The sequence below is a fragment of the Xenopus laevis genome, chromosome 5S (assembly GCF_017654675.1).
Source record: "Xenopus laevis strain J_2021 chromosome 5S, Xenopus_laevis_v10.1, whole genome shotgun sequence".
NCBI lineage: Eukaryota > Metazoa > Chordata > Amphibia > Anura > Pipidae > Xenopus > Xenopus laevis.
Window position 1 is genome coordinate 48,764,174 of NC_054380.1, and position 16,458 is coordinate 48,780,631.

General features: G+C 39.5%; 2 protein-coding genes across 5 annotated transcripts in view; one reads left to right on the forward strand and one right to left on the reverse strand.

Moving 5' to 3' along the window:
• Nucleotides 1-16,458, forward strand: part of sash1.S (SAM and SH3 domain containing 1 S homeolog) — a 197,726-nt gene that overhangs the window by 129,819 nt on the left and 51,449 nt on the right. The gene's annotated exons all lie outside the window — the stretch shown is intronic.
• On the reverse strand, nt 11,181-14,577 carry LOC121394206. Its single transcript, XM_041564514.1, has 2 exons — nt 13,363-14,577; nt 11,181-13,256 (listed from the first exon to the last, which is right to left on the reverse strand). Exons 1-2 carry the CDS (start codon nt 14,400-14,402, stop codon nt 13,250-13,252), a joined length of 1,047 nt encoding a protein of 348 aa, XP_041420448.1. The 5' UTR covers nt 14,403-14,577; the 3' UTR covers nt 11,181-13,249.

Below are 16,458 nucleotides of genomic sequence, written 5' to 3' on the forward strand. Positions count from 1 at the left end.
CTGTAGGTATGTAACCGTGACGATGCAGATTCCATACTGGTGGTTCAGGAGGACACCGATATAAAGAGAGGGAAGAATCAACACTCACTAGATGCTTCCATCATTTGCAGTCTAAATCAGTACCCATATGGTATGCAGAACAGCTAGCCTCAAAACATGGATACTCCATTTTTTTTTTTTTTTTTATCTAGGAGACTAGACAAACAAATGGACAACTGACTAAGTCTGTTTTCTAGACACAGAGCAGATACCTGGCTTTTGGGCCACAGAGATGTTCTGTTTTGCTGGTAGTATGACTTAAACCACAACAGCGATGTTCAGCCTGTATCATATTTTATACCACGGCAATCTAACTGCCAGGAGAGCTTATATAGGTAAGATTTAATAACAATTAAACTTAGCGATGCAACCCTAGTGACTGAACAAAGGTCATCTCCGAGGGGTGTGATGTGTGTGTTATGACAGTGGGTTTATTAGTAGTATGTGCCAATGCATAATTCTGTGTGGCAGTCACCACCTACGGCCCTTAGGAGGGACTAAGGAGCTATCCAGCTAAGGGCACAATCGGGTCTGGACCTCCAGGTACAGACATGGACGTAACTACTGAAGAAGCAGACCCCGCGGCTGCAGGGAGCCCAGGAGGCATAGGGGCCCCATGAGGCCAAAATAATGCTTTATCTCAACATGCATTAGCCATGCACATATATGCAGATGGCCCATACACATATACATATATGTATACATATATACTGACATATATACACACACACACACACACGCATGATACGCACACATGTAAGACTCTTATGCAGAACACTTACACGCTACAGTTAACCATTGGTTAAGCATTCATTCTGAAGGTATTGGCTTTCTTAGGATAAGCATACTTCTCGGATGATTAGACGACTTAGTCTTATATAAAGCCACCATAAGTGATCCTTTAGAGACCACCAACAGGGTGTAGAGCCATGGTGCTAGCATGTATTAAGCCACATGTATTGTAATGGCAGATTATTACATAGGCCTCTGTTGAGGACCTAGAGATACTGCTCTCTGAGAGTATACTGACCAACCCCAGAGCTCCAGCTATGGATATTGAATAATACTGCCTATTTGACCGGAATAAGGAGCAACCTGCCTTGGCCCTCCAGTAATGCCGACAGTGAATTGCAACACAAAACAGGGAAAAACTTGCAGAGAAGGGCCCCAAACATTGTGTTGTACAATTAATACCTGTAATCCATATAGCAGACAGGCTTAGCCGTTCCTGCTGTGTATATCAGAAACAATATGTAAACTCACCTAGCACAGGGAGAACATCAACCTGATACAATTCCATGTTTAATTGAATTAAATAATACCTTAACATAGAAGAATGCATTGTATTATAAGACATTCAGATGTAAGTGTATTAGATCCTGCAAAGCAAAGATACAATCACAGCAACATGTTATACATAGTTTGAATTAGCTGCTGTTTAGAGCAAGCATACAGTATATCAAAGCCTAGCCGCCAGCCCAGGGATGCATTCATAAGGGCTACTGGTTCCAGGAGAGCAATACTGGAGAGCAATACTGATTCCAGAAATAGCAAAAACCTCAGCACATCACCTCACAGAACAAATAGCAGCATTCATTAGGGCTATTGTTGTCAGGTATGCAAATGTACAGGACTCAGTACACTGTAGTTTTGCATAGGATAGTGTTAGCCACTAGAACTATTGGAATAAAGTGAGCAATTAGCCAGAACTCAGCATACACTGCTGGTTTCAGGTGAGCAAAAGGTCAGAGCCTTGCACAGTGCAGATCAGCAAAGGATTAGCTCAGTACACTTCAGAACAGAATATGAACATGTTCCTTACCTGTAGCTCCTAATGCCAGGCTGTAAGTAGGTCTCTAATGCCACATATTGCAGGACACCAGGTTCATTGTTAACAGGCCTCACAAGTTTACTGATAGCAGTACTTACCTGAGGCTGCTGGACAGAGTTTCCAGTCTGCAGAGTTAGAGAGTGGGCGGGGCCATCTCCACTTGCTATAGCTGGCAGTTGCACAGGAATCACCTGATTATACTCAGCTGGTGTCTGCACATACAGAGGAATCCCATAATTGTGTTCAATGGGGGGATCACTTTACCAGTGGAACCCGCTGATTAAACTCAGGTGCTGTCTGCAGAAGCAGGTAACCAAAAGCAACTGCTGTGGTTACACAGAGGCAAATTGGATAATTGGTATCGCCTAACAGAGCCATGCACTGTTTCTAGCTGAAACCTATAAGGCGGACATTTTTTATTTTTTTTTTTAAATGACCTCCACCTTAGGAAAGTCTGCTGAGGGAGGCAGCTGGCCATGGAACCTGTCCTCCATTTAAAAGACAAGAAAAACAAAAGAAAAACAGGAGGCAGTAAGACTCAGGCCCCTAACTAATTTTGCCTAATAATAGGCTGACCCTTTAACTGCCGCCTCCCTCGCCCATCCGTAAAAATAAAGGGTGTGTAGGGGCCACATACACCACTGCCCCTGGACGCCTTTTGGGCAGGTCAGGAGGGCACACCGGATGGGGGGACAAGCACTTGCCGTCGAATGCTCTGACAGCAATACAGAAACGCAACTGAAACACAGGCAGACCAGGAGTAGCAAACATTGCACACCAGTGCCTTACCTGATCCAGAAGCTGAAGCACAGACGACTCCAGGATATGAGGCCGAGTGCTGGGGAACAAAAGGTCCCATGGACCAAAAACCCCTGTCCCTAGGACGCCTTATGGGCAGGCCTATGCTTTCCCAAGGTTAAAAGAAAACCATTTTTGCTTCCGATGAGAGCAAAATGAGAAGGAAAAAAAGACGCCGGTAGGTGGGTGTGGCCGGTCTTTAAAGACTTGGGGAGGGTCCTTCTGATGGGAGCATGGGGGAGGGGCTAACCCGGTAAGTACTGACATGGAGTTCGTAAAGGGAAACAGGAGTACACTCCCAGGACTGATGACAGGGAATAGAAAAAAAGGATAAAATAAGGAGGACATACTTGAGAACCAGGAAAACTTAGGAGGAAGTCTAGGAAGGGTTAAAATAGCTCAGGAGAAAGGAGGCAGTAAGTAGTTAATGTAAAAAGAAGTATTGCAGGCAGGAAAGGAGCAAGGTCTGTGTGAGGTGGATAGCAGAGGGAACTCACAGCTCCTTTACCTCATCTAGTAACCAGTAAAACAAACTAGGAAGGCAGCAAGGAGAGAAAGTGCCCCCCTCCAAAGGAATGCAGAGAACAAACTTACAGAAAGGCAGGAGCTTTGATAGTAGTCTGTGGGAGGAGGGGCTGCTAGTGCACGCTGTAGAGTAGGCAGGGCATAGGAAAGTGAAAGTAATTGCTTCCCTGCAAACCATGTGACCGCTCTCCTCCAGACATCACACGCATGGGCAGAGAGGGGAGGGGGAGTGTACAGCTATATTCTCATGTCGTAGTGCGACCTGGCTTTTCATTACAGAGTGGCTGCCTCCAGGCACACAGGTAATGCTGTGCCTGCTGTTAGAGCAGCACAGGATGAATGTGTAATGAGCAGAAATGGAAGCCCCCATGACAAAATACAAACTAAAATAACTGATGCATGGATTTGTGGATTAACATTTTATTTGCCAGACAGTGTTTATGGATGTGTGTTTTTTATAAAAATGCAAAAAAAATTTTTTTTTAAAAATGACGACAGATTCCCTTTAATTTTGGGGCCTCTAAATGCCAGATACTTTGGTAAACCTATGCACAGTGGGAACCAAACTGTTTGGAGGACCCCTGGCAATAATAGTTAGGATGCTTTTTCTTGGTATGTAATGATACATGGGCAATATGATGCTGGAAAGTTGAAGCATTGAGGCAATGTTCAGATATTTCACCAAAACCAACAATTTTGGGAAAGCCTTGTGACTCAGTAGTTTGGAGCAGAAAGGCATGGGTACCCATTTTAGATTTGGTAGAATGTGTATATATTTCTGTGTTTTTACCCCACAAAAATGCAGTCACTGAGGCTCATTTATAAAGACTGGGCAAATTTGCACCTGGGCAGTAACCTATAGCAACCAATCAGTGATTAGCTTTTTTCAGCCAGCTGCAGGTTGAACCCTGAAAGCAATCATCTGATTGGTTACCATGAATTACTGCCCAGTTGCAAATTTGCCCTGTGTTTATAAATAACCCCCAATGTGTTGATTTTTCATTAGCTGAAGTTACCCACAGGACTATTTGTATGTGCTAACTTCATTTTGGGCCCTCTAATTGCCATATACTTTGGTAAACCTATGCACAGTGGGCACCAAACTGTTTGGAGGACCCCTGGCAATCATAATTTGGGCATTTTTTTGTGTTAACTAATGATACGTGGGTGATATGATGCTGGAAAGTTGAAGCATGAGGCAATTTTCAGATATTTCACCAAAACTGCCAAATTTGGGAAAGCCTTGCGACTCAGTAGTTTGGAGCAGAAAGGCATGGGTACCCATTTTAGATTCTGTAGAATGTGTACTTTCAAAAAATATATGGTTTTGGGGGGTAAACATATATTTCTGTGTTTTTACCCCACAAAAATGCAGTCAATGTGTTGATTTTTCATTAGCTGAAGTTACCCACAGGACTATTTGTATGCGCTAACTTCATTTTGGGGCCTCTAATTGCCATATACTTTGGTAAACATATGCACAGTGGGCACCAAACTGTTTGGAGGACCCCTGGCAATCATAATTTGGGCGCTTTTTCATGGTACGTAATGATACATGGGCGATATGATGCTGGAAAGTTGAAGCATTGAGGCAATTTTCAGATATTTCACAAAAACCATCAATTTTGGGAAAGCCTTGCGACTCAGTAGTTTGGAGCAGAAAGGCATGGGTACACATTTTAGATTTGGTAGAATGTGTGCTTTCCAAAAATAGTTTCCAAAAAAAGTTTGGGAGGGGGATAAATATATATTTCTGTGTTTTTACCCCACAAAAATGTAGTTAATGTGTTGATTTTTCATTAGCTGAAATAACAAATAAAAAAACAAACAAATACAAAAAGTATTGTAGAAGTGATACCTATATTGGCTAACAATAAAAAAAATACATTACAAGCTTTTGGAGCACCAAGGCCCCTTCGTCAGACAAAATACAAATGAAAGCTAGAAAGGCACAGCATATATTCTGTTAGATCAGTGAAAGGTATTCATGGTTACCCTCAGGACTATTTGTATGTGCTAACTTCATTTTGGGGCTTCTAAATGCCATATACTTTGGTAAACCTATGCAGAGTGGGCACTAAACTGTTCGGAAGACCCCTGGCAATCATAATTTGGGTGCTTTTCTTGGTATGTAATGATACATGGGCGATATGATGCTGGAAAGTTGAAGCTTTGAGGCAATTTTCAGATATTTCACCAAACTGACAATTTTGAGAAAGCCTTGTGTCTCTGTAGTGTGTAGCCGCAAGGCATGGGTACCCATTTTAGATTTGGTAGAATGTGTAGTTTCCAAAAATATATGGTTTTGGGGGGAAAACATATTTTCTGTGTTTTTACCCCACAAAAACTGCAGTAAATATGTTGATTTTTCTGGAGCTGAAATAAAGTCCTGAACAGTTTGAATGCTCTAACTTCATAATGGTGTCTCTAAATGCCAGATACTTTGGTAAACCTATGCACAATGGGCATCAAACTGTTCAGTGGACCCCTGGCAATCATATTTCAGGTGCCTTTTCTTGGTACCTAATATAGTGTGGGATATACGGAGCAGCAAAATAAAACCCTTGAAGTGATTTTTCTGAATTTTTTTTTATAAAAAACGCTATGTTCAGACAAGCTTTGATGTTTGGTAGTTAGAAGTAGAGAGACATAGTTAACTATTTTGGAATCAGCAGAATGTGTACTTTTCAAAAATGTATGGTTGTCTCGGGTAAACCTACAGTTTCAGGATTTTTTCGCCTTGGAATCTAAAGTATGCCGTTTTCTGCCTTAGTGCTTTCAAAATTCGGTAATATACTGCAGGGAGTTTTTGCTGTACAGAAGTCCTAAAACTATACATATCTGGTATTCTCATGTTCAAGAGACATAAGGCTTTCCAAATCAGTTGGTTTTTCATCCGTAAAATGAAATATTTTTCTGGTATAAATTGATATACTATGAAAAATGGTATTTTTAAATTTTTTTTTGTATTTAGCGCTATACATTTTTTTGCACAGGTGGAAATACATGAAAACTCAGATTTAGAACGATCGTTTTCTCACGAAAAAAACAATGTATAGTTTTCCTAGGTAAACTATAGGTTTCCCCTCAGAAAATGCATAAAATGTTTCAAAAACGGCTGGCATTTCAAGTAACCAAAATGTGAAATCTTAAAGGGTTAAAGAAGATTTATAAAGTACATGCAAGTGATGCAAGACACTGATTTGGAACAAGCTCAAGATGACATAGAAACAGCAACATACCAATAAGACATGCACATCTATCTACACACAACATAAAGACACGCAAAATGCCCATGAAGATTTAGTTTATGGCTTGATCATTAAGCTTCCTAGCTCAGATCCAGACGCATTTATTTTCTAAACGTATTTTTCATCTTCTGGCAGGGTATCTAAAGAGCCCTGGCCAGTTTGTACATTGTCCAATAAATAAGAGATGCTAGTTACCTCAAACCAATGCCAAACAAACTTTCGATCGAAACCTTGGGGTGCACCTCCGCCGTACGTGCAACTATATCAATCCACAAAATAAAGTTTTCCAAGGAACGATCCAGACTGCAGGATTAACTGCTCAATTAGGTGTTTATTGTTCAACAGTGTTGAACAATAAACACCTAATTGAGCAGTTAATCCTGCAGTCTGGATCGTTCCTTGGAAAACTTTATTTTGTAGTTTGTACATTGTGTTTGCCTGCATACCTGAGCCATTCTTGTGAGGCAAAAAGGCAGAGTACAGCTATAGAGACACAAAGTTTGGACTTTGTACACAAAGAGAGAGAGAAAAATTGCCAGTGCACAGTTTGCCTTTAAAAATAATTATTACAAAAAATGAGGTGTTAGTACCACACTTTGACCAAAATATGTAAGCTCACATGCCACATCAAAGCCCCTCACTGTGTACAAATATTGGCTATTTATTGTTTATAGCAGTTGGTCAACTCCACAGCGTGGGTTAGACCGAGCGCTGGCGATTTCTTTCTGTGTTTCAAAGTTTGGACTGGCAAACAAAGGTATGAGGTCACTTAAAAAAAAAAGGATTTTACCACTATCCCTTTTTAGCATCAGAAAATTTAACAGGGTTCTTTGTTGGCATGGGCAGTTTCTGTCATGTGTATCACGAACAAAACAGCCAGCTAGCACGTTTGTAGATGTAGAAACTGTGATTCAGTTGTGCACCATGGCAAGAGTTGTAATTTTTGCCTTGGGGAAGGCCATGTTTATTATAACTGCCCAAATGGATGCAAATCGCAAAATGTTGCCCTGGGGGGACAAAGTAAAGCCTTCAGCCAAACCTTTGGGGAAATCCAAATGGAAGACATATTCAGAACAGCAGTTCCCAGGGTGTTTCCCAATGTTCCTGATGAGAGAGATGCTGGTGATGCCATGGAATGGACACTACTATTTTGGAAGAGATGGAGGAATCTTCAGTCTAGGGTTTGTCATCCGAGGAGTGGAAAGGCCACCAAGGCTCAGGCCTAGGGAGACCTGATGATGAAAATTGGAACGAAGGGGAGGGGACAGGGCTGACAAACGGCAGCGGGCCTAGGGTGCCCGCTATGTAAATTCGGCCCTGCGAGGAGTCTTCACCTGCGACTGTGAGACTCGGTAGAGCAATAAAGACTGGGGTGAACCTATAGACGATTTGCAGCTTTCTTTGAGAAAACACCTGAATCTCTTGCGGCATCAAAGCCAAAGAAGTAGGTATTAAAGGACAAGCACAAAGGAAATGCTGACATTGCTAAATCAGTTGCTGCTGGACCACCTGAGGAAGCAGGGACCACTTCATTGCTGTTTGAAGAGATTGCTCACAAGAAGACCAAATCCCAGTGAGACAGGCTTTTCCATGCTCAGATCACTGGCTATCTGTTTACCTTAGTCTTAGAAGCATTTACAATAGAGTTTGTTCATACCTCCCAACATTTTGGAAATAAAAAGAGGGGCACATTTTTTACCACGCACATTTTTGTGGACACACCCCCTAATTACCATGTTCATTTTACAAAATTTGGCAGGTTATGAAAGTTTCAACATATTTCTGTGTTTTTTTTTCAGTTATTACAGTTTTAATAAGGAAGGTGAATTGCCATTCATCTGTATAATGTAGAAAAAAAATCAGGCATACACTATGGCAATTGTGCTAAATATTTTTCTTAATTTATTGTGATTTATTGAGATCTCGACACAACGTTTCAGAGGTATAACCTCCTTTCTCAAGTGCTCTCTCAAGAGCACTTGAGAAACAAGGCTAAATGTAGGAGACCCTTTTTCCTATTTTTTTTGCAGTCACACATTTGCGGGCAAGGGCTAGTAGTGAGTCCTCAGCCTTGGGCTAAGGGCACATGGAGTGTTGGCTCCGCTGCTCTCAGCATGCTTTTCTTTGCAGAAAAATGGATGCACTCCCTTCCACACCTTAGTAAAACTGTACTGACAAGTACAGCTTCAGCATCATGTAGCTGAGCAGGGTTTGACCCTAATATGTGAAAGTAGGTATTTTTTTTCCGGCCCGATCCTTGCTCAGCTCCACTTGCCCTCAGCCTTTGGGGGAAATTTACTAAAGGGCCAATTTTCACCTCAGAAGGCTCCAAAGTTTGCTCAAATTTATCTGATGTTAATTCTCAGCGCATATTCATTAAAATGTGAAGAATGCTGGTGAAGTTTCGACCAGCAAAAATTCGTTGGCACAAGCATTTCCAAGCAAACTTTCGCTAAAAAAGTGAAACTTTGTTAACACACTTACGCTTAGGTCAGTTTAAATAGGACGGGTACATATAGGCATATATATCTCTTTATTAGAGATGTTGGTGAGATTGCTTGAAGTGGCCACTTATTATTAAAAATGTCAAAGGAAGCAAAATAAAGACAAAATAGATCCTCTATTGTCCTAGACATGAACCCACCCTAAAACAAATATGGCATGACCTTCAAATGGTTTAAAAAAAATTAAAATACATTTAACAGTTACAACTTTTAAACACAAAATATGAAAAACGCCAACGTTTTGTCCTTTTTTATGACTTTTCGGCATACAGGATATGATAAAGGATATGATGTCACTGGCATAAGATTGTTGAGGATGTATCTTCATCTTATCAGTTCACCAGGTATAACCTGTCCTCTACGCCTTTTAGTATATTAGTGATGTCCCTGCGGATTGTCTTTTGGCAAATTTTTGCTAGCAACGGCCACGTCACCCTTTAGTAAATCGGCCCCCTTGGGAGAAGCAAGGCTAGCCAAGGCTCTACTGGGATCTGCCTCTAAGCTAAAGTACTCATTAAAATTAAAAAACATGTAGATATGAATGGACAAGTCAGCCATATGTGTAATTTGTCTCCCATTGCATGGTACCCGCTGTATACAGTATTTTGTTCATTTTAGTCGGAGTCATATACCAGTCACACAGCAATTTGGTGCCAGTCTGGTGCCATTACTTATTGTCTAGGGTTTCATTTAGTCTCTACAGCAATCTCAGCATATATTTTGCTTTAGCTTGTGTTGTGTTTAGGTTTCTTTTTGAACAAATGACACATGTCAGCGAGCACCACAGACACCACCAGCCCAGACCAGCAGTTGTTCCGCAAGTTTTCCATGCGGCACAGCATTTTCCGCACATGCGGTCGGGAGGGGGGCCACGGGGACTGCCAAGAGGGCCCTTCATTTTAAATATCAAAGACATGCACAGTTTCTCGCTTAAAAACATTTATTGGTGCATATATACCACAAAAAATGACATATCAATGTTCAAATCACACACACCACGAAGCAGTGTCTCCCCCCCAGTCTGCCTACCTGTTGTTAACCACACCCTCCTGACGCGTTTCGCGCTATTGGGCGCTTCATCAGAGGAGGTGTGGCTAATGCTGGTCATGTCCCTTAAGTACCTGCTGGATTACTTAATGCAGGTTCTAGGGTTGGATACGTGCACAATAGTTACCAGCAGAATTATTTTCTACAGGTTCAAGGGTGACATATGTGTTACATACCAATCCAAAAGTCTATTCAATTTGCCACTGTGTGCCCATTAGCCCCAGTTATTCTACTTATATTTCATTTCAATCCACATTGTAACATTATCTTTATACAAATCACTTAACAGTTCACTAATATCGGAGACATGACCATATAATTGCAGTGACTAAGTGAATAAAGTGCAATTGTGCAAAAAATTAATTAATTAATAATAAATCACTAATCAAAATACAATAAAAACATTTTTTATATAAAAATTCATTCACTTTAATCCCATACTGATGTAAGAAACGGTTTTAGTTCAAAATGGCTATTCATTCCCTCAGGTATAATTGTTCCTAACTTAAAGATCCAGTTAGATTCTAATCTTAGTAATTTTGTAGTTAAATTGCCCCCACTATTTTCATGTATTTTATCTATACCAAACATCCTTATTTTCTGGGGTATGCCATCATGGGCCATTATAAAATGTTTCAGAATGGGATTGTCAACATCTTTATTGTCAATACCTCTTAGATGTTCTCCCAGTCTGACCCGTAGCTGTCTGATTGTGCGACCAATGTATAAAGCACCACATTCACACTGCACTGCATATACTACATATCTAGTACCACAAGTGATCATTTTACCTATTTTTAACTCCTGGCTTTTATTTTTATCACTGAATTCTATAACTTTTTTACTTTTATTGTTTTTACAGACCACACATTTTTTACAAGGAAAAAAACCTTTCAAATCAAGCCACGTCTTTTTCTCTGCTTTTTTATTGTTTAGTCGATTGGGAGCTACTTGATTTGCTATAGACTTGGCTTTCCTACTAATTACCATTGGGGTTAAATTTAATGCTTTTATAGTGGGGTCAGTGTTTAAAATATTCCAATTTTTAACTATACTTTTTTTAACAGCTTTATATTGTAGTCCGTACTCTAAAATGCATCTTACTCCTTTTTCTTGCTTATTCATTATTATCATACTGTCCTTAGTCTTTTTGAAATTTTCGATTTCTCTAATTTTTCCATTGCTTCTGATATGTCTCTTTTACTATATCCCCTACTTTTTAACCTAATACATTCTTCCTTAGCCTGTTGAGCAAAGATTTCCTTGTCTGTACAGTTCCGATAGATTCTCACCAATTGAGCATAAGGAATAGATTTAACTGTATGTAAAGGATGATAGGAATCTTTTCTCAAAATAGTGTTTCCTGCTATCTTTTTTCTATATAATTTAGACATTATTGTATTATTTTCTACATAGAAAGTCAGATCAAGGAAATCGATCTGATTGGCATGATATTGCATAGTAAATTTGATATCATATGGATTGTCGTTCACATAATTTAGGAAGCCCTTTAAGTCATCTTCCGGGCCACTCCATACCATGATGACATCGTCTATATAGCGATGCCACCCTACTATGTCATCATCGTATGGATTGTCAGCCCCAAAGACGTACTCATCCTCCCACATTGCCATGAACAGGCCGGCGTATGAGGGCGCAAATTTCGTTCCCATCGCCGTGCCTGTTATTTGGCGAAAAAGCTGACCATTAAAGGACATGGTGTTGTGAGACAGAATAAATTCAATGGCTTCCAGCAAGAAATTGATTTGGACATCTGATTGTAAATATTGTTTTAAAAATTTATTAGTAGCTCTCAATCCATCTACATGGTGTATCCTGGAGTATAAAGATTGAACGTCAAGAGTTACCCAAACATATTGTTTTCTCCATGCAATAGTATGAATTTTGTTCATGGCATCTTGACTATCTCTTAAATATGCTGGCATTTTAACCACTATTTCCTTCAGGAAATAGTCAACATATTCACTCAGACATTCACTCAAACTTCCGATTCCGGAGACTATCGGTCTCCCGGGTGGTTTGAGTGCATCTTTGTGCACTTTTGGTAGTGCGTATATATGTGCCATGACAGGATATTCACGCCATATAAAATTGTATTCTGTCTCATCGAGCACCTCGCAATCTTTAGCATACAATAACATTTCTTTCATTTCCTTTTTATGTTTCTCCAGGGGATTATTCTTTAAACATTCATAGGTACTACCATCTTTTAAAATCTCTTCAACCATGTTAATGTAATAATTTTTATCCAAGATAACCACTTTACCTCCCTTGTCAGCTTTTTTTATACATATTTGATCATTTTTTTGTAAATTCAATATTGCTCTTTTTTGTTTATAAGTCATGTTCCCTTTATACCTATAATTTAATGAACTGTGAGAGAAAATCTTAGCTAGATCTTGTTCAACTGCTTTTCTATACATTAAGATACCACTTCCTGGGGGAACATTTGGTTGGAAGGTTGAATTTTGTTTTAAACCACTATGCTTAATGGAGTCTTGGAATTGTATATCCTCTCTATTCAGTTCATTACTTTCTCCTTCCCTCTGACATTGCTCCATAAATTCAATAATCTCCAATTCTTGTGCATTAAAATTCAGCCTTCCAACCTTCGCACAGGATGAGGTATCCGAGCTTAATCCCTCTTTTTTATCTGCAAAAAATTTTTTAACGCTATTTTTCTAATAAATTTCTGTACATCCACATAAGCATTAAATTGATTCATTTGCGCAGTTGGACAGAAATTTAGTCCTTTTTTTAAAACTTCAATTTCATCTAGATGCAGCTTATACTTTGATAAATTCAGAATTTGTTCACTATACAAATCACCTTGATCCCCTTTGGAAAATTCATTTTTAAACAGATCATCATCATTACATTTATCACCCTCCAAATCACCCGTACTCAATATTTGTTCAGGTTGCAACAGTTCATTATTTATCATTTCATTGTCGTCATCCATTAAGAATAAACCGATTTCATGTTGGGTTAAAATTGAATTATCGTCCCAATCTGTATCATTTGTCATTTCATTAGAGGCGAATTCAGCGGTAGCCAGTCCTGGTAATTTCAATGGTTTGTTCTCATACTCAATTAATTCAATATTATTAGTGGTTGTATCAGCAGGCATGTGTGTTTCATACTTGTGGTTTGACCAGTTGCCTTTAACTTCTTTGTGCATGGATGTGTCTCTGTGAAAGTCCACTCCATTATGGCCATTCGTAAATAAAATGTCAGTATCTGCGGATAAACATTCATTAATGCCATTCACATAATTATGTCCGCACGTCAGCTCAGCGAGATCAACAAATTGAGAAGGTAAAATATTTCCTTTCTCATTACTCACCGTGTCGCATTCGGTTTGGGTTGCCGCATTGATCTTCGCGGTTCTCCATAGTTGTTTTCGCCACCTACTGGTCTGTCCCCTTTGTACCGCTGATTCCAGACTGTGCGCTTTTCCGGTTGCCGATATCCCCGATCCTCCGGGTAAGGCATCTCCGTTTGGCGGTATCTCCGGTCCTCCTGATACTGCGCATCCATATTGGCGCTGGTGGCTCCCGGTCCGCCTTGCATTCTGGGTATTGGTTTCCCGCTGGTGCTTGCGGGTCCCTGTTGCGTCACAGTCTCGCGGTCTTTCACTACTTCCACCATCTTTGTTTGTACAGGGGACGCCAGGCCCTCGTGGCTTTCTAAAAAACTCGCTGAGCTGGAAAAAGAAGAATCGCTTTGCACAGTAATCGTATCATCTCTGTAATTGTTATATTTAGCTTTTCCATAGTTGCGATTTTTCAAAATTGTTTTATTGTTAAAGTTACTTCGTTCAGTCCGTTCAATTCTCCACCAATAAATATGTCCTGTTTTATAATCCATTTGATCTCTTTCAAATTTATTTTGTCTTTGCACAATCTCTCTCCTTTCAAAGGTTTGTATATATTTCTGCAACTGGTCATTTAAACCATCAAAGAATTCACTGGTTTTAAAGTGGGACAAATCTTTCTGTATTTCATTTATTTCAGCATTGATATTACTCAATTCCTTTTCCTTTTGTTTTACTATCAACTCAATCAGGTTCATGGAGCAATCTTGTAAAATCTTTTTCCATTCTTGCATAAACTCTGCATCATCTCTACTGAAGGTGGGCCACTTTTTCGTAATTCTTAGGCCCCTTGGTACTATCCCTTCAGTTGAGTATTGCAAAAGAGTCTCTTTTTGCCACCATGCTTTAATTTCTTTTTCTCTATAGTTTTGTAGGTTTCGGAAATGGTTTTTAATATCTTCCTCATCTCCAAAATGAACCTTCCCTGGATGCTTAAATAAATTTGTAACTCGTTTTCTTACATCACTTGACATAGGGTCAGACAGACAGAAGGGTTGACTTTCTGCCATTGTGGTGGTGAGCAGGCTTAATTAAACCAGCTATTGTATAATTGAATGACAAATTTAATTTATTTTTTAACCAATTTTGAGTCAAATTTAATATAATTTAAACCTTATATTTCAGTAATAGCACTCCAAATGTTCAGACAGCACAAACCCCTAGCTTGGACCACCAGCTATCACTTATAGTAAAACCAAAATTCATTATGGGGTAGCTGCTGTCTATACAGCGAGTACTGTGCACAGGTCCAGTTAAACCACAGTAAATATCAAAGACATGCACAGTTTCTCGCTTAAAAACATTTATTGGTGCATATATACCACAAAAAATGACATATCAATGTTCAAATCACACACACCACGAAGCAGTGTCTCCCCCCCAGTCTGCCTACCTGTTGTTAACCACACCCTCCTGACGCGTTTCGCGCTATTGGGCGCTTCATCAGAGGAGGTGTGGCTAATGCTGGTCATGTCCCTTAAGTACCTGCTGGATTACTTAATGCAGGTTCTAGGGTTGGATACGTGCACAATAGTTACCAGCAGAATTATTTTCTACAGGTTCAAGGGTGACATATGTGTTACATACCAATCCAAAAGTCTATTCAATTTGCCACTGTGTGCCCATTAGCCCCAGTTATTCTACTTATATTTCATTTCAATCCATGAAATATATATGAAATATAAGTAGAATAACTGGGGCTAATGGGCACACAGTGGCAAATTGAATAGACTTTTGGATTGGTATGTAACACATATGTCACCCTTGAACCTGTAGAAAATAATTCTGCTGGTAACTATTGTGCACGTATCCAACCCTAGAACCTGCATTAAGTAATCCAGCAGGTACTTAAGGGACATGACCAGCATTAGCCACACCTCCTCTGATGAAGCGCCCAATAGCGCGAAACGCGTCAGGAGGGTGTGGTTAACAACAGGTAGGCAGACTGGGGGGGAGACACTGCTTCGTGGTGTGTGTGATTTGAACATTGATATGTCATTTTTTGTGGTATATATGCACCAATAAATGTTTTTAAGCGAGAAACTGTGCATGTCTTTGATATTTACTGTGGTTTAACTGGACCTGTGCACAGTACTCGCTGTATAGACAGCAGCTACCCCATAATTGATTTTTGTTTTACTATAAGTGATAGCTGGTGGTCCAAGCTAGGGGTTTGTGCTGTCTGAACATTTGGAGTGCTATTACTGAAATATAAGGTTTAAATTATATTAAATTTGACTCAAAATTGGTTAAAAAATAAATTAAATTTGTCATTCAATTATACAATAGCTGGTTTAATTAAGCCTGCTCACCACCACAATGGCAGAAAGTCAACCCTTCTGTCTGTCTGACCCTATGTCAAGTGATGTAAGAAAACGAGTTACAAATTTATTTAAGCATCCAGGGAAGGTTCATTTTGGAGATGAGGAAGATATTAAAAACCATTTCCGAAACCTACAAAACTATAGAGAAAAAGAAATTAAAGCATGGTGGCAAAAAGAGACTCTTTTGCAATACTCAACTGAAGGGATAGTACCAAGGGGCCTAAGAATTACGAAAAAGTGGCCCACCTTCAGTAGAGATGATGCAGAGTTTATGCAAGAATGGAAAAAGATTTTACAAGATTGCTCCATGAACCTGATTGAGTTGATAGTAAAACAAAAGGAAAAGGAATTGAGTAATATCAATGCTGAAATAAATGAAATACAGAAAGATTTGTCCCACTTTAAAACCAGTGAATTCTTTGATGGTTTAAATGACCAGTTGCAGAAATATATACAAACCTTTGAAAGGAGAGAGATTGTGCAAAGACAAAATAAATTTGAAAGAGATCAAATGGATTATAAAACAGGACATATTTATTGGTGGAGAATTGAACGGACTGAACGAAGTAACTTTAACAATAAAACAATTTTGAAAAATCGCAACTATGGAAAAGCTAAATATAACAATTACAGAGATGATACGATTACTGTGCAAAGCGATTCTTCTTTTTCCAGCTCAGCGAGTTTTTTAGAAAGCCACGAGGGCCTGGCGTCCCCTGTACAAACAAAGATGGTGGAAGTA

What these genes read in the sequence shown, in the direction of transcription:
- LOC121394206 (XM_041564514.1), bottom strand. Translation starts at nt 14,402, where the DNA reads ATGGCAGAAAGTCAACCCTTCTGTCTGTCTGACCCTATGTCAAGTGAT.